Raw genomic sequence first — 19,677 nt, 5'->3', positions numbered from 1 at the left:
TCATACATTCAAGCTCTTTTTTCTCTGACCCATAGTCATCCTATCAAACCCTTTTGATTGTCAATATCAGCACACTTTATTGAGTGCTGGTTATGTGCTTTTTAAATACACCAAATAATTTAATCCATAATAACTCTGTCAGGAGGGTAGTTTTATCCCAGTTTTGTGTATGAGAAAATTGAGATTTAGATGATCTTAGATAAGGTTACATAGCTAGTAAATAAATGATAGGTTGTGACAGGATTAGAACTCAAGACTGTGACTTCAAAGCCAGTACCCATGATCATTATTCTCTTCTGTACCACAATTATCATTCTCAGAAACCACCTCTTATTTGGTCTCCCTGTCTACAGTCATGCTTCCTCTAATTTATGTCTCTCCTTTACTTTAAATCCTTTAATGGCTCCCCTTTGCCTGGCACTTGATAAAGTCCAAGTTTCTTACTGTGGAATACTGCATCCCCCATGATCTGACCCTTAACCATTCTCTTGCATTGTGTATCTCCCCTCCTCACCTCTGTGTTCTAGCTATGCTCGACTACATGTAGCAACTCAAATGTATCCTGTTCTCTTATACCCTGTGCCTTTTTATTTACTTCATCTTCTATTTTGCCTGGCTAATTCTTGTTTGTCCCTTAAGATACAGTTTAGTACTCCCAAATACTCCTTTGAGAAACGTTTCCTGCCTCTTACCCCCAGTTCATCTTGGTGCACCTCCTCTGTGCTCCTAGAACACTCTATGCTCTCTCATAGCACTCTCACACATTTCTGTCATAGTCATTTTCACACCTAGAACAAACAAATCAATTGTTTGCTATTCACCTCTTCCATTAGACTAGCTCTGTGAGGACAAGTGCTATTTTTAAATCCTTTTTTTGAAGCTACAGTGGCTAGCACATGGGGGCATTCCTCAGGTATTTGTTGGCTAAATAAAATGCTGTGAATGGAATCATTTAAATTGAACATAAAAGTGCCAACTCTTATATACATTGATTTTTATTATTTTGTACATATTGTTTTTGATTTGGATTTGGACGTCTAGATACTGAAGCGCTGATTTATTCTATAAGGTCATTTACTTGGAGTCGTATGTGATTGACACAAATCTGGGTTTGCCCTCTTTATGTCAAATTTGTGGGAATTCTAGCTCCAGAGTTCTAGAATGACTGTACAGTCTCTGTAAGAAACTTGGCATCTTCAGGTTACCTTGGGAGATTCCTCTGAAAAATAGTGGAAAATATAGAGTTGCCTCATAATGGTGGGAGATGTTCGTTCCAAAGTGGTAAAAAGTAGTCTTTGTTAAGAGTTCTGGATTGCATGGTATAAATGATGATTCTTGGGGCACCTGGATAGCTCAGTTGGTTAAGCATCTGACTTTTAACTTTGGCTCAGGTCATGATCTCATGGTTTGTGAGATCAAGCGCTGCATAGGGCTCTCTCCAAGTAGTGAGGAGCCTACTTGGGATTTTCTTTCTCCCTCACTCTCCGCTCCTTCTCTGTGATTGCTCCCCCTTTCTCTCTCTCTCAAGATAAATAAATAAACATTAAAAAAAATGATTCTCTGGGGGTACCTGGGTGGCTCAGTTGGTTGGGAGTCCAACTTTGGCTCAGGTCATGATCTCACGGTTTGTGAGTTCGAGCCCCGCATCAGGCTCTGTGCTGACAGCTCAGAGCCTGGAGCCTGTTTCAGATTCTATGTTTCCCTCTCTGTCTGCCCCTCCCCCGTTTGTGCTCTGTTTCTCTCTGTCTCTCAAAAAGAAATAAATGTAAGAAAAAAATTAAAAAAATGATTCCTAGAGGTTCCACAAAACTTCCTAAATGGTGCTTTTACAACAACAACCTACAACAACTTTAAAGTTCTTTAATCATAATGAGAGATGAGGGTTACTGCTTTTCTGACAGGGCTTAAACAAATATGTATCTAGTTTTTATTCTAAGGAACAGTTTTATATTAAGTGGTATTTAAAAATTTTTTTTTCATGTTTATTTTTGAGAGAGAGAGAGAGAGAGAGAGAGAGAGAGAGAGCATTTGCAGAGGAGGGGCAGAGAGAGACAGAGACACAGAATCCAAAGTAGGGTCTAGACTCTGTGCTGCCAGCACAGAGCCTGATGTGGGGCTCAAACTCACGAGCCATGAGGTCTGACCTGGGCCGAAGTCGGATGCTCAACCGACTGAGCCACCCAGGTGCCCGTTAAGTGGTATATTTTTAACACGTATTTCTTAATTTTCTATGTTAATTGTGGGAGAAGGGGAAAGAAAAGGAAATTAATCCTCACTCTTGTGCTTATTGTCTGTTGTGATAACTATCTTTATTTAACAGTTAAAGTAGTATATAATCAAATATAAGACTGGTTTTCAAGTTCATTTCTTGGGTAGGGCCATTTCTTGTGCCTTTTGTCTTTGTGGATAGAGGATGAGGAGGGGACACTTTTACTCTTCTTTTCTAAATATCACTGAAATTCAGTTTTAAGTCTTTTGGAGGAGAGAATGGGGAGGGATTGGGAGGAGTCATGAGAGGCGCTCCTGGGTACTAATAATGTTGAGCTTATGTGTTCACTTTGAGAATTTATTGATTTATACACTTATGTTTTAGGTACTTTTTTGTATGTTTCATATCAATAAAAATATTTTAAACAATTTAATTTAGAAGTTTCTCTTTAGACATTTCCAAGGAGCCTATGGAAGATGTTAATGGTGAGGCTCTTTCCAAGTGCCATTATTTTGCACAGTCCACCACAAGTGGAAGAACCTTGCCCAAATGGTGTATAGACCGTAAGTGGACTTGGAGAACAGTAAAAGGAGAGATTAGTGTGGGCAAGAGTAGTCAGAGAAAACAACATAACCATTCATCCAGTAAATATTAACTGAGCATGAACCATGTACCAGAAGCTGTGCTGACATGAGATGGGCGCCTGGGGTGGGTCAGTTGGTTAAGCATCTGACTTCGGCTCAGGTCATGATCTCAGTTTATGAGTTCAAGCCCCAAATCAGGCTCTGTGCTGACAGCTCAGAACCTGGAGCCTGCTTCAGATTGTATGTTTCCCTCTCTCCCTACCCTTCCCCAGCTCATGCTCTGTCTCTGTCTCTCTCTCTCAAAAATAAACATTAAAAAAATTTTTTTTTAAAAGAAAACTTAAATGAGATTGGAGGTCAGAACTGGAGGGAAAAATAAGATGTGGGTGATGTTAACTAGTCTCGGTTATAGATCCCTACTACTCTTTATAGAATGATAAAATAACAAGTGCTCATTTAGCATTTCTTGTTTACTTAAGGCTTTATATACATGAACTCATTTAATCTTCTTCATATGTCTCTGAGATAGGCTCTACTTCTGGTATCTCATCTAAATTTCCTCTAGTAGGTGAGGAAACTGAGATGAATAGATGCCTCAAATCACTCAGCTAGCTAATAGTGGAGCTAGGATTCAGGCCTAACTGTCTGGCTCCCTATTTCTCTGCTCAGATTTACTATCCTGTGTGAAGTTAATATCAGACATGTAGGTTGACCTGGAGACTCTGTTCGATGACAGTCAGTAACCCTGCTCTGGTACTCTGTGGTTTATGTGTTTTTGGAGCTCTTTGTGAATGACTTTTCTTCTTTTTACAGACATGGCTGGATTCTGCCAAAGAAATAAAAAAGCAGGTTCGTGGTAAGTGAATATAGTCCTTTTTATAGTTCTTTCTTTCTTTTAGTAGGTCAGAGGATTTTCAACCATTTTCTGGCTCTGAGTCACTTTAGAATCCTGACTATGGCAGATGGCTCTGGAATTGAGATAAAGCCTTCCCCTGGAAGGAGGAGATTCCATAATAGAAAGATACAGCAGAGGTAGACACTATTGAGATGTAGGTCAGATCTTGATTTTTTTTTTTACAACTAGGCACAGTTGGGCAAGATTGGAACAGTTGAGAAAAACAAGTTAGAAAAGAACAAAGATAAGGAAAGAAAAAGGATATGGGAGTCCATTCTCAAAGGAGTTTGCTACCTTGTCCTCTTCCTTTTAAATTGTTCTGGACTGTTGCATTCTAACCTTCTTCATGTTTTCCTCTCTGTAGTTCTTTTTGTCTGTTTTCAACAATCTTCTTCCAAACAGTTCTTCTGTTAGTAGAAGAACAAGAGTTCCTTGCCAGTGGCCTTCAGACATTGTGGCTTTCTCTTAGCTCCAAGCCCACTAGTATATATTACTGTTGTACTCTCTGCTCAGATGCTGTCCTGAGATAAATATGTCTAGGTCGAAGAAAGCATAGATTAGTAGTTTGTAGCTCCAGGCCCAATGAGCTAACGGGTAGAGACTTTTTTCTTACTGTTTATGACTAAATGTACTTTTAGTTTATTTTTTTTAATGTTTATTTTTTTTTTAATTTTTTTTTTCAACATTTATTTATTTTTGGGACAGAGAGAGACAGAGCATGAATGGGGGAGGGGCAGAGAGAGAGGGAGACACAGAATCGGAAACAGGCTCCAGGCTCCGAGCCATCAGCCCAGAGCCCGACGCGGGGCTCGAACTCACGGACCGCGAGATCGTGACCTGGCTGAAGTCGGACGCTTAACCGACTGCGCCACCCAGGCGCCCCTTAATGTTTATTTTTGAGACAGAGAGAGACAGAGTGCGAGCAAAGGGAGGGGCAGAAAGAGAGGGAGACACAGAATCTGAAGCAGGCTCCAGGCTCTGAGCTGTCAGCCCAGAGCCTTACGTGGGGCTCTAACTCATGAACTGAGAAATCATGACCTGAGGTGAAGTCAAATGCCTAACCGATTGAGCCACCTGGGCGCCCCTAGTTTACTTTATTTTTAAGGAAACTTCTAGAAACTGCAGAGGCTTAGTAAGTTAGTAAGTTTTAACTCTGTCACCTGAAAACAAATTTTTTCATTTGTTTCTTAAAAGAAAAACTTTGCTATGGTGATATGTTTTCCTTTAGACCCTATTTATAATCTATATTTCTCAAGATAGAAAAACAAAATACGTCTTTGGACTGGCAACTCTCCCTATTTGTTCCTTGACTATAAAATGTTTTAAATGCAAGTCAGAGCAAAAAATTTTCAGAATATTTGAGATATGATGAGAAAAACATAACTCCAAGTCCCTTTCGGTGAAAATTCTTAAATTTTTTTTTTTAATTTTAGAGAGAGAGTGTGTGAGAGAGAGGGGGAGTGAGAGAGGGGGAGAGGATCTTAAGCAGGTTCCACGTTCAGTGAGGAGCCACACGCCAGGCTTGATCCCACAACTCTTGGATTATAACCTGAGCCAAAATCAAGAGTTGGATGCTCAACCGACTGAGCCACCCAGGCACCCCTCAATGAAAATTCTTTTAATATGCAGTATTACTCAGGAACAAATGATTACATAAGAAGAGTAGTTAGGAAGAAAAGTTAAAACAGAATTTATGATGAGTAGAGAAGAATATCTAGTTGATTATCTTCCTGGCTATTGAAAAAAAATCTCTTGCTAAGAAAAAGAACCCGTGTTTATCATTAAAACACACACACACACACACACACACACACACACACACACACACACACAACAGGGCACCTGGGTGGCTCAGTCGGTTAAGCATCCAACTTTGGCTCAGGTCATGGTCTCACAGTTCAGGAGTTCGAGCCCTGAGTCAGGCTCTGTGCTGACAAAGAGGAGCCTGCTGTGGGTCCTCCATCTCCCTCTCTACCTTCCCTTCCCCCACTTGCACTCTCTCTCTCTCCTTCTCTCTTTCTCTCAAAAGTAAATACTTAAAAAAAACCCTGCAACATAACAAAAATCCTTCCTTTAACATTGTAAAGAAAAACCATGTTTATGATAGAAACTTAAATAGGGAATCAAAAGGTAAATATTTTATTAAGCCAAAGAGAAGATTGGCATTTATCTATCGCAAAGATTTTTTTAAATTTTTGAATATTTTGCATCACACAGGTAATATGTACTCATTGTGAAAAATTGAAACATTATGGAAATACATCATGGGGAAAGTAAAAGGCCCCTAAATTCTATCCTCCAGATGCAATCACTGTTAAGTTGGTATAAGCTACAAGATTTTTTCTAGGCATATGGAAGTTTTTGCCTTTCAAAAATACAGTTATGCTATACAGTATTCTTGTCCCCCGTGTCCACACGAGATGCGTTCTAGGTCACCCGGTGGATGGCTGAAATTGCAGATAGTACCAAACCCTATATATAATGTGTTTTTTCCTAAACATATGTGTCTATGAAAAAGTTTAATTTATAAATTAGTCACAGTAAGAGATTAACAATAGGAAATAATAGAATAATTATAATAATATACTATAAAAAAGTTATGTGAATGTGATCTCTTTCAAAACATCTTATTATCCTATACTCATCCTTCTTATGATAATGTAACATGATAAAATGCCTATGTGATAAGATGAAGCGAGGTGAATGATTTAGGCACTGTGACCTAGTCATAGGCTACTGTTGATTTTGTGACCACACATTAGGAGATCATCTGCTTCCAGGTTGTGGCTGTTCATGGAAAGGTGAAACCACAGATAAGGGGGGACTACTATACATTGTTATGTATTATGTATTGCATTATATTATGTATGCATTATGTAGTAGGCTATATATAGTTTTAAAATTTGTTTAAATAGGTGGTAGAAATATGTGGAGTAAAATGAAAAGATACAAATGAATCTAATGCAAAGTAAATTGCCCTTCTAACCCTGTGCTTTAACTCTCTGTGTTCTTTGCAGAGATGTACATACAAATATTTTAATGTAAATAGATGCATATTTATATTAAGTTTTAATATATGTATATTTATAAAAATATTTAATATAATTTTTGTTTAATACATATGTGTTTTAAATAAATGTTATATTTAATATGCATATGTTAATAAATATGTATTTGGTAGGTATGTTTCATATGTATTTAATATAAATATGCAACCAGTATTTTTTATTTAACATAATTTGGAGTATTCTTTTAAAAATTTATTTTTTGTTTTTATTCGAGAGAGAGAGCCTCCCTGTGGGGGAGAGGGGCAGAGTGAGAGAAAGAGAGAGAGAATCCTAAGCAGGTGCTACACTCAGCACAGAACCCAACATGGGGCTTGATCCCATGACCCTGGGATCATCACCTGAGTTGAAATCAAGAGTTGGATGCCTAACCAACTGAGCCACCCAAGTGCCCCATAATTTGGAATATTCTTCATATCAACATATATAAATTCACTTTGTTTAAAATTTTTCTTTTTTAAATTTAAATTTATTATTTTTTTTATAAATTCTTTCTCTCTCTCTCTCCCCCTTTTTTTTTTTTTTTAAAGTAAGCACTATGCCCAATGTGGGGCTTGAACTCACAACCCTGAGATCAAGAGTCATATGTTCTACTGACTGATCCAGCCAGGCACCCTGTTTAAAAATTTTTTAATGATTATGTATTTGTAGCACCATACACACACACACACACACACACACACACACATACACACACACGTGTGTATGTGTGTGTGTGTATACAGGCAGTCCTGTTGATGGACATTTTGGTTTACTCTCAGTAGCTTGCTATTACAAACAAGGTTGTAGTGAACATTTTATATATATATATATATATATATATATATATATATATACATACACACACACACACACACACACACACACACACACACACACTTACATGTTTCTGTAGATAAGTTCCTAGAAGTAGAATAAAAATATGAATATCTAAAATTGAAATAGATACTCACCAGCAATATTTTTTCCATATTAAAAAGATATAGAAAAGAATGGAGGTTAACGTAAGAAATATCCATGTACACATCACCCAGAATTAACATTTGTTAACATTTTAAATTTATAATAGAACAGAATAGTGCACGTAAGTTTTATCTTTTTTGTTTTCCTCTTAGTCCTATCCCCTTCTCTCCCTATCCATAGAAAACTATTTTCATAAGTTTGGGGTGTTTAAATCCATGTTTTTATATTTTATCTTATATATCCCATATCTATATAGTATGGATAATATTGCTTTGTCTGTGTTTGTTTTTTTTTTTTTTTAATGTTTATTTATTTTTTACAGAGAGAGACAGAGCATGAACGGGGGAGGGGCAGAGAGAGAGGGAGACAGAATCCAAAGCAGGCTCCAGGCTGAGCTGTCAGCACAGAGCTCTCACGTGGGGTTCGAACTCACAGACTGTGAGATCATGACCTGAGCCGAAGTCGGAGGCTCAACCGACTAGGCCATCCAGGCACCCCTGTTGTTTTTTTTTTAATTTCCCTCAGACAAACATGATCCATTTGAACCTTTTTCTGAGGTTTGTCAGTATCTCTCTTTCTCCTCCCAGCTTAATTCCCTTGGTTCTGAATAAGAGAGATTCCCCCTACTGAGTGTGGCTATCCACCTCCACCCCTTTCTGGAATAGTGCACAGCAAAAGCAAGAAATCCACATACCTTGTATATATACTGAAAAATACAGATCCATAACTTACCCAAATTATGTTTAAAAAATTCTGTAGTCCAGCTGTGCCCTTGCAAATGAATCTTCCTCTCCTTTTCCTGCAGAGGTCACAACTGTCCTGAATTTTGTGTTAATGATTTCATTGTATTTTTTAATGGTTTTTATTCCCTATGAATGTATACCTAAAAATATGGTTTACCTTTTCGAACATCATGTAAATTGAATTATATAATAGTTAATAATTTGTAACTTGCTTTTCTTATTCAGCATGAGTTTTGAAATTCATCTCAGGTGAAAACAAAATTTCACAAAACAATTCTTAATCTTTATTATGAAGGATATCCTGATTTTTTTTTTGTTTGCATTCTGTTTCATTTCTAAAACTGCTGATTTTGACCTACTAAACTGATTTCACAATGGATCATGATCCACAGTTTTAAAAAAACACTTGATTTAGGATGTATGCTTGAAAGTGGAACTGCTAGATTATAGAGTACGTTTTAGTTTTACAGATATTGCCAAATTGCTCTCCTTTACAATGGTTGTAACAGTTTACCTCCCCACCAGTAGTATGAGAATTTCTAGTTTCCTGTGTCCTCAGAAGGCAGGAATTTTTTTCAATCGTTAATTTAAAATATTTTTGATGTAACTTCAGGCCTAACAGAAAGTTGAAAGAAGCTGCAAAGAATTCCTGGATACCTTTTCCCCAGATTCCTCAAATGTTAATATTTTATTTTTTAAATTTTATTTATTTTTTTCCTGAGCCATGTTAAAGTTGTATCTTGACAGCACTTTTCACAATAGACAAAAGGGAGAAACAATCTAGTGTCCGTCAATAGATAATGGTTAAACAGAATGTGATGCGTGTGTGTGTGTGTGTGTGTGTGTGTGTGTGTGTGTGTGTGTATACAAATATTAATGGCCACATATTGTGGCCACAATAGATCCATAGAAACAAAACAGATTAGTGGTTGTCAGGGGTGGAGGTGGGGGTCAGTGAGTGAGTGACTGCTTAATGGATAGAGTCTCCTTTGGGAGTGGTGAAAGATTTTGAAACTAGATGGTGATGATGGTTGTGCAACGTTGTGAATGTACTAAATGCCACTGAATTGTACACGAAATGTACTGAATTGTATACTTAAAAATGGTTAATATTATGTGACTTTCACCTCAGTAAAAAAGAGAATAAGTTGCAGTTATGATATCTCTCTACCCCTAAAATATCCTAAAACCTAGGAATTTTCTCATGTAACTATAATAGTTATTAAAAGCAGGAAATTAACATTGAAGCAATACTGCAACCCACAGACCTTATTTATCAGTTGTCCCAATAATATTCTTTATAGCAAAATAAAGTCTATGGTGACATTTTGCTTTAGGTGGCACATCTCTTTAGATTTTTTGAGCTGGAGCAGTTCCTGAGTCTTTGAAGTATTTTATAACATTGATATTTTGAAGAGTCTAGGCTAGTTATTTCAATAATTGGTCACTTTGAGTGTGTTTGATATTTCTTCATAGTACATGAATCTTCAGTTTATGCACTTTGGTGACAATGTTGTTGAAGTGTTGTTGAGTTAGAAGGCATGAATTTTAATGTTAACATTTTTTAGAGCTGTTCCAGCCACCTTTTTTTCCCCCACTACATATTCTCCATAAGATATTACTAATTTTATAAATCATATTCCAGAAACAGTCACTAACTAAAGCTTAAGCTTAATATATATTTTTTTAATTCCAAGTGACTTTTTTTAGTCTCTTTACTGCATTTAACCCTGAGCTAGCTCACAGTGAACCTGAATATCTTCATTAGCAATATCCCAAACTTGCATCTCATACATAGAGAAGAATGGGAACTGAAAATTTGAGTTTCTCTTCTTACGATTGCTGTTAAGAAAAGTAAAAGAGTTAGTACTTGAGACATTTATGTTTAGATATGGTTATTTCTAATACAGTTAAACTTTCTTGTTTGGGGTTGAATGGAGAGAAAAATGCAACCGGAATACAGGTGTTTGCTTTTGTTTTCATTTGATTACACCTAACAACATAAAGTCATTGGTGAATCTGGATTACTGGATAATTTTAATATATTAGTACCTCTTTTTTTTCCTGAAGCTGTAGCATCCTCATATGACCTTCACAACAATGCTGTGAGATTAGTTCCTTTATTTCCTTCATTCACTCAACAAATATTTCTTGATTATCAATGTTCTACCAAGCACTGTTTTGAATCCTAGGGATATGCACCAAATAAAATAGCAAAAGTTCTTAGCCCCAGTAATTTGCATTTAAAGATTATCCTTTAAAGAAGGTAAATGTTTATATTTAATAAGTAGTACATGTGTAAAATTCAAATGGTATAAAAGAGTACACAGTGAAAATAGGTCTTCCTCCTATATATTTCCCCTATCTTATCAGTTTTTGTCTCCTGGAGTTCCCCTGCCTAGTTTACCAACTACTATAACTGGTTTATTATATATCCTTATAGGGCTTGCCTGTGCATGTGTAATCATACCTATAACATAGACTTCTTTCTACCCTCAACATTCATGGTTGCTTTCTATATGTATGCTATTCTTGACCTTAGTATGTTCTCACCTAACGCTGTATCTTGGAGATATATCTTCTCTTGCTAAATGAATATATATTTAGGTTGTTTTCAGACATTTTCTATTACAAACAATATCTTACACATATACCATTCTGACCTCATTTAAGCATATGTATAAATGCATTTATGGAGATAGAATTGCAAGGTGAAAGGATATATGCATTTTATGTTTAGAAAGATCTTGTCAAATTGTCCTCCATAGTGTACCAATTTATACTCATATCAGCAATAGATAATTGTGTTTATTTTCCACACCAACGATAGGTGTTATCAAGTATTTTATATCAATTAACCTAATACAGAGCTCAAAGAGAAAAAAAAATCACACTTTCAAACTCTTAAGTGGTTCTAAACAACTTTCTTTCTTAAATAAATATCAAATCTTTCCACAAAGCATGAGAATATTAAAAAAAACTCAGGAAAAGAAAATTTTGAATATTTTTGGTGCTCTAACAATCAGAAACTTAGGCATAAGCATACAATTCTTTTGTGTTTACCTTTACAGGTGTCCCCTGGAATTTCACCTTTAATGTCAAGTTTTATCCACCTGACCCAGCACAGTTAACAGAAGATATAACAAGGTAAATAATTTATTAATAGTTAAATATAGAATTAGTAATTCTCATTTTCATAAGCTCTGGGAATTTCCCTATTCAGAACTGAAGAAAAATTCTGTGCTATTAAAATGGGAAGTTTCTGGTCACTTCAAGACAGGTTTGCAAATAAGTGAGCCTTAAAGCCTCATTTATCTGTGATGTGCCTAGAGGAAATTGGCAGGGGAATTAACCTTGCTTCTAATGGGTATTATGACAAGTTGTGTACAGGACGCCTATAAACCACATGCCCTCCACAGAGCAAGATGCAAATATAGTGGTAAAATAGCTCTTCTACTTTTTCCCTTTGATACTCCTTCCCCACTGTGTTTTCTTTACAGGGATCAGAAAAGCTGAAGCCTGTGTTACTATTGTTTTTTCTTATCTCCCTTTTAAAGTATGTGATTAGGCAGTTTGTGAGTTCAAGCCCTGCATCGGGCTCTGTGCTGACAGCTCAGAGCCTGGAGCCTGCTTCGGATTCTCTGTCTCATTCTCTCTCTGCCCCTCCTCCCTCACGTGTGGTCTGTCTCTCAAAAATAAATGAAAATGTAAAAAAAAAAAAAAAAATTTTTTTAAAGCGTGTGATTAGGTACATAATCCTCATGAGCTGAATCTTTTTCAGTAATTTTTGAGCCCACTTGATTTATGAAATAAATCTTGTACTCTTTGAAAACAACTTACTGATTTCTTTTAGGAAAGTGACCTTTATTGGATTCTATATAAATATTAATATTAAAAAAGAAAATTGAAAACCAGCATATTGTAAAGAATACTATTATACATATTTATTTATATCCATAACATGCTTATACATATTAGGTGCTTGGCAAATGTTTGTTAAATTGAACTGTTGGTTACTGAGAAATGACTTTCTAATCTGATTTTGTTGACAACAAATCTGACAAATATACAGTTTCTATACCCCAGTTTTCATATCGCTCAAATAAGGGAATAGCCTAAGTAAACTCCAACTCTGATTGTTAAGTACAGTAAAACCTTGCTTTGTGAGCATAATTCATTCTGGAAACATACTTGTAATTCAAAGCACTTGTATATCAGAGAATTTCCCCATAAGAAATAATGGAAACTCAGATGATTCATTCCATATAATAATGACTACAATACTATAATATGATACAAAATAATAAAGAAAATACAAAATATAAAGAAAAATTAACAAATTAACTTGCACTTAACTTTGAAAACCTTTGTGGCTGGTGTGAGGGAGATGAGAGAGGAGGGTTATTGTGTAGGATGACTTTCACTATCACTAACGGAATCACTTCTATTGGCTCAATGAAATCTTTTTCTTTTCGTGCAACTTTAACAAGGACATTATCCAATGACACTTGCTTTTGCCTCCTTTTGAGGATTTCGTGGAAATTGACAATGCATTGTCATTAAACAGATTTATTGCTCAGACTGCCTCAGTCTTATTTGGGTGGTGCTTTTCTACAAAGTTTTGCACTGTTTCCCCCATTTTATATATCTCCCTAATCTCATTTGAAGTGAGGGATTCTTCTGCTTTTTCTCTCCTCTTCCTCTTCTCCAGACAAGATGCAGACATAGACTTCTTATAAAAGCTTGCAATTTCGGCCACTTGCATAACTTGTTCATACTTCTTGATGATTTCCTTTTTAACTTCCACTGTAATCATCTCCTTCTTCTTACCACCTTCTTTTCAACCTTTTTCTGCACGGGGCTATTGTATACGCTTGCAAAGATGTTGACTACAGTATTAATAAACTCTTGTTATATACTCTAATATAACTGGCAATAAGGCAGCAGAGGAAAGGGTCTATATCTGCAGGCAGCCGTGACCTAGAATGAAGCAAAGCATTCCTAAGCTTACTCTTGTACGGAAAAGCAACGGACTGTCCATCGGTGCTTTGAAGTTAAAAAAATGCACTAGTGCCAGTTGTGGGTGCCTTCCAACATTCTGAAAAATCACTGATTCCTACCAGATACCATCGCCTGAGACCGAGCATCAGAGCATGGGAGATGATCACCCACAATCCCACAGCGAGAGAAAGAACCGTTGACTCAGTTGTGATCATGTGACTTTTGGCATCATGTACTATTCATATTGCAAGACCTCGCTCGTTTATCAAGTTAAAATTTATTAGAATGTTTGCTCACTCACAGAACAAGTTACTCACAATCCAGGGTTTTATTGTACTGTGAAAGTTTTAAAAAATTATTCTTTGTCTAGATAATCTTTAGTACATTCTTGAAGTTGAGATGTCATCTCTGGCCTGAAAAAATTGTTTTGGTTATTTCATTTTCACATGTAATATTTGTCTCTTAAAGTTGCTTCTTATTCATCTTCCTTGAGGTTATGTATAAAACAATACAAATCCCTGAAATTTTTTGCTAATTACCCAGATTTTAGAGGAGATTAAGATTCTTGTGATTTGGTTGGCGTTCCTCTTTTTTTAAAAACGTATGTAGGGGCGCCTGGGTGGCTCAGTCGGTTGAGTGACCGACTTCCGCTCAGGTCATGATCTCGCGGTCTGTGAGTTTGAGCCCCGCGTCGGGCTCTGTTTTGACAGCTCAGAGCCTGGATCCTGCCTCTGATTCTGTATTTCCTTCTCTCTCTGCCCCTCCCCCACTCGTGCTCTGACTCTTTCTGTCTCATAAATAAATAAACATTAAAAAAAATCAAAATAAAATACAAATAAAAAAATTAAAACGTGTGTAGTGACAAATTATAGATAGCAAAACGACTGTTGATATCTACATTATTCAACACCTTATTATGGTCAAAGCAAGGATATAATTCTAATTAATACAGGAATTTTCAATTTAATCATATCTCCCAGCTTTCCTGTTTGGTCAAACAGTCTGTATTGGTCAACTCAGAAAAAGTGCTAAGCAGGTCAGGATCACAGGTGTAAACATTATACTGATGGAGATGAATGCCTAACATGTAGGGGCACATGGTTGGTTTGTTCTACTGAACAGTTTTAACCCCAGTATGAATTCCCAACAATGTAGCACACTGGTGGCATCAGTCCTATAAGACGAGAGTGAATGGAAGGCTTAGCCCATCTTGACGAGAAAACAGCTGAAAATGTTCATATCCTACTAAAAATGTGTCAATAATGTCATCTTTTTATGTGAAGGACAGTATCTACACATTTGGCAAAGCAATTTGATAGAAGGAGTCCAGTTTTGTAGCCAAACAGCCTTTATTACTATATGACATTGAGCAAGCTTAGTCTTTGAAACTGCCTCTCTATCTGTAATTTGGTGATGATACCCACCAAACACGTTTTTTTGTGAAGATTAGATGAGATAATTTATGTGTATATGGTACTTAATGTACTCAATAAAATATTAATTTCTTTACCTCCTTCAGACTTTTCCCAGTTTCTCCTCTTTTCTTTCTTTTTTGTTATTGAGATATAATTGACATATAGTGTTATATTAGTTTCTGGTGTGCAACATAATGATTCAATATTTGCATATATTATGAGATGATCACAATAGGTCTAGTTCACATCCATCACCACACATAATTACAAAAATGTTTTTTTCTGGTGATGAGAACTTTTAAGATCTACTCTCTTAGCAACTTCTTTTCTTTTTAAATTGCCTTCCAGACATGAGCCCAACATAGTTAAAGGTTTTTTTCTTTTTTTTGAGTTTTTATGTGGAAAAATTTTAAACATGCAGAAAGGAAAAAATAATAGTATGATGAACAACCATGTACCCACTACCTAGGTTAAACAATTATTAGCATTATCTCATACTTACTTAATCTCTCTTGTTTTTCTCCCTCCATATCTCTGTCTCATTCCCCCTTTCTTCCTCTTTCTCTATATTTTGTTTTTGTTGTTACTGACATAGTAACATTTTTTCTCTTTTGGCTGTAGGTATTATTTATGCCTCCAGCTTCGACAGGACATAGTTGCAGGACGTCTGCCCTGTTCCTTTGCAACCTTAGCACTATTAGGTTCTTATACCATCCAGTCTGAGCTGGGAGACTATGACCCAGAACTTCATGGTGCGGATTATGTTAGTGATTTTAAACTGGCCCCAAATCAGACCAAGGAACTTGAAGAGAAGGTCATGGAACTGCATAAGTCATACAGGTAAGTATGTTTCCAGGGTTTTTTCTGTGTTTGCTTTGGCAATAAGTTTAAACTCTTGACCTGGTTTGATTTGGTGTTTGTCTTGGAGGGAATGTGGTGCTGTAGAAAGAGTCAGCTCGATCCCCTCCACTGTTTGACTTTGAGCAGGTCATTTAAGTCCTTGGAACCTCCTGTTTTCTCATCAGGGTGATAGGTGTTGCATTGTAGGATGAAAACCAAATGAGGCAATATATGGAAAGCACTAAGCACTGTGTCTGGCACATAGTAAGTGCTCAATAAATATTAGCTATTGTTATCTTACCTTTTTTCAGATTTTAAAATTATTATGCTATATTAGATACTTTAAGATCATTAAAGCAGGGTTCTTAGGCTATCTGTACATGGATAAACTTCAGAGGACCCATGAACCCCCTGAAGGTATTTTTAAAAGTCTTGATTGAATTCAATGCTTTTTTCATGGAGATTGTTGGTAATGTTGGGAGGTATCATCACACAGTGATCAAAAGCAAGGACTTATAGTCAGACTGAGCTGGGTTGAAATCTTGGCTCTGCTTGGTCCTGGCCTTGTGACCCCAAGTTATTCACTTAACTTCTCTGAGTCTCAGGTTCCTTTTAAAAAAAAAAATTTTTTTTAATGTTTATATATTTTTGAGAGAGAGAGACAGAGAATGAGCAAGCAGGGGAGGGATAGGAAGAGGGAGACAGAGAATCCTAAACAGGCTCCACACTGTGAGAGCAGAGCCTGATGTGGGGCTCCAAGTCACGAACTGTGACATCATGACCTGAGTTGAAATCAAGAGTTGGCAGCTTAATCGACTGAACCACCCAGGTGCCCTGAGCCTCAGGTTCCTTTAACGTCTGATGGAGATTATTACCTCAGAGTAAATAGGGCAATGGCTAGGATTAGAAAAGATACTGTGTGGAAAAACTTAATATAGTGTCTTACGCATTGTCAAAATTCAGTAAATGTTAGTTAATATTTTTAAAAATTTATTTATTTTGAGAGAGACAGAGAGAGTGAGCAAGGTAAGGGCAGAGAGAGAGGGAGAGAGAGAATCCCAGGCAGGCTCCACACTGTCAGCACAGAACCCGTTGCAGGGTTCGAACTCATGAACCATGAGGTCATGACCTGAGCCAAAGCTGAGAGTCAGAAGCACCCCAATACCACCCAAGCACCCCAATGTTAGCAAATATTAAAGTGCCGGAATAATTTGTGTTTCTTTCTCTGTATGTTCCATTGTTATTTAAGTGACTTGCTGTAGCTAAATTTTACAGCCTGCCTTAGCTTATTAACATGAATGTCTGATCTTGGCCTTGAGTCAGTACCCTGAGTTATGTTAGTGTGATTTAGGAGAATCCAGCTATCTTCTAAGCCAGACATTTAAAAAATTTGTAAATATGTGAAATAATGTCACTTTTTTGTGTTACTACATTTTGGGAAAATACTGTTATTTTTCACACACAAAAAAGTTATGAATGTTAAAATATGAGTTTATTATTTAAAGATTTAATAAAAATTTAACATTTTTCTTAGTTTTAATTTCTAATGTAGTAAATATTGATAGATATAACCCACATAAAGAAAAGCTCTTTGGAGCCCTCAATAAGTGTTGAGAATGAAGGGATCCTAAGGTCAAAGTTTAAGAACCACTGAGCTAGGTGATGAGATGGAAGCATGGGCTCTGGAATCAGCCTGTCTCACTTTGAGTGAGACTCTGTTCCTTATTAGCTTTATGACTCTTGTAAATTACATAAGCCCTCTGAGGTTCAGTTTTCTCATCTGAAAAATAAGGATAGTGATAGGAATTTTGTGATTGTTAAAAATATGAAGTGGTTAGCATAGTGACTAGTATATAGTGAGAGTATTTTTTAGCCTAATAATTCCTAACCCCATTTAACAAGTGATGGCTGTGAATCTGGGTTTAGGGAACTACTTTTTGTAACTTAACTGAATTTAAGCCCAAATAAGCGAAATGATCTCAAGAGATAGGTGGATATGGTCCAGTTTGATATTCTGTGAGGTATATGGATAGAAATTAAGCAGTAATAGATCTCCATGACTAGAAAATTTAGAGGTAAGTCATCTTGGAATTGCTCCTTTTTGGAAAGATTGGCACTCTTTACAAACAGAAAGCCAAATGGAAAATTTAATTATGTCCAACAACATGGCACTTTAAATAATCCAGAGAAACTTCTGCTGAAGCAGAAACATTTTACTATGCATTGAAAAGTACAAGCAAATACCACCCTGTTCTCAGATAAACAGAAGACTGCCTACGTACATGGAACCCTTAGTTAGTGGCCCTTTGCCCAGACGGAGACTTTGAAGCTATAATTAACTTTAAATTTATACTAGCAAATCAAGCTTTAAAATGAATTGCCGTCCATGTATGGGTACTAGGAAAGTATGTAAACTTGTCAGTTGCCCCCCACTTAATTATTTGAAATCTCAGTCCTTAATTAGGAGATGCAACAAACATTATTAAAAGGCTGTCACATAACATTGGAATTCACTGAATGGCTCTATATCCGGACCACACTTGCTCAAAATAAATACAGAGAAACTTTGTTTTAGTTTCTCTTTTTAATGAGCAGGACTTAACCAGTGCCAAAGCTCTCTGGTTAGATGCTTTTCTAAGTTTGCAGTCCGTTCAAGTAGTAAATTATGAGGTGGTACTGAATAAATTCACAATGGTTTAGAGGTATCTAACCTCTTCCCAGCTAGTTTATTATACTTCAAGAGTCTGTGAATCTGGGTTTAGAGAACTACAGAACTAAGTTTTCCAAGAAAAATTTAGGAGAAACCATGATCTTTAAAATTTTAAGGTGAAAATAATTTAAATTTAATTTGTGATATTAAATTTGTAAAATAAATATGTTGTATTTACATGTACAGTTCTGTGAGTAGTGGGATTATGAGAGATTTTATTTCCCCCCATGTTCTTATACAATGAATGTGTATGATTTTTATAATCATAAATAGCTTCCTGAAACAATTTTGTTTTGCCATTAGGTAGCATAGAGGAAGATAGTCATCCATGCAGAGAGGCCATCTGGCTGGGGATATTGGGGTCTAAGCAGGGTGGAGAGAGTTATTCATGGATAGGGGGCCAGCCTGGCAGAAAGAGCCAGAGCTCAAACAGTATGAAGTGGGCACGTGGTGGTAGTTATGAGAGGCAGAGCAGATTGAGAAGGGCATCCATGTGGGGGTAAGGCCTGCATTGGGTGGAGGCCATCCACATGGGGTGGTACCTGATACAAGGTGTTGAAGCCTGGGCAGGGTGAAGAAGATGTCCATGGAAGGGATAGCCTACCACCAGAAGTCAGAACCTGAGTGAGGTAATGAGGGCATCCCTGTGTGGGGAACAACCCAGCATGGGGGGTTTAGAGTCCAGTCAAGGTGAAAAGGGCATCCATGTAGGGGAGGAGTCAGTGGTAGCAATGAGAGATTGGTTATGTACAAGGAGTTGATCAAATTAGTATATTAATGATAATGGGAGTCAGATTTCTTACTGTCAGTAAAGGGTGATACACAGTATGGAGAGGGAGAAACCCTGTGGTATTGCATTAAAACTGGAGGTGTCAGTGCTAATTCATGATTTCTGATAGATGTGTAAATAGGCACGCGCGCGCGCGCACACACACACACACACACACACACATACATACTAACATACTCTAAGTCTACATTGTTCTAGAAGGAGGTACTTTAAAAATGCCAGAAATGATCAGAAGGGTACAGAATCCAGCTTGGGGAGGCTCCCACTGGCCAAATCTGGTCCAATTTAAGCACTAAAATAAATAAGGAAAATAATTGATTATACTGCATTGAATAAAATGAGAATCTCTGAGTCCATACTGATATAAAGGAATAAGTTGAAAGTTTAATAAGGAATAGGATATTCAAAGGTTTCAAACTATATTCCCACAAAATAGTTATTAATTGCAAAGAGATAAATAGG

At 36.7% G+C, this 19,677-nt stretch overlaps 1 protein-coding gene across 9 annotated transcripts in view; it reads left to right on the top strand.

Annotated features, from left to right (window-relative positions):
* Positions 1-19,677, top strand: part of EPB41 (erythrocyte membrane protein band 4.1) — a 199,173-nt gene that overhangs the window by 106,422 nt on the left and 73,074 nt on the right. For all 9 annotated transcript variants that reach the window (XM_047085149.1, XM_047085148.1, XM_047085141.1 and 6 more), the window contains 3 exons: positions 3,607-3,649; positions 11,531-11,606; positions 15,497-15,715. In XM_047085149.1, coding sequence (XP_046941105.1) covers positions 3,607-3,649; positions 11,531-11,606; positions 15,497-15,715 — 338 coding nt within the window. The remainder of the gene's footprint in view (positions 1-3,606; positions 3,650-11,530; positions 11,607-15,496; positions 15,716-19,677) is intronic.

The sequence above is a fragment of the Lynx rufus genome, unplaced genomic scaffold (assembly GCF_022079265.1).
Source record: "Lynx rufus isolate CCGP_SWC_20201006 ecotype Redwood Valley unplaced genomic scaffold, mLynRuf1.p SCAF_2, whole genome shotgun sequence".
Taxonomy (NCBI): Eukaryota; Metazoa; Chordata; class Mammalia; order Carnivora; family Felidae; genus Lynx; species Lynx rufus.
Note: the sequence above shows the minus strand (reverse complement) of the source record. Positions and strands in the feature narration are given on the sequence as shown.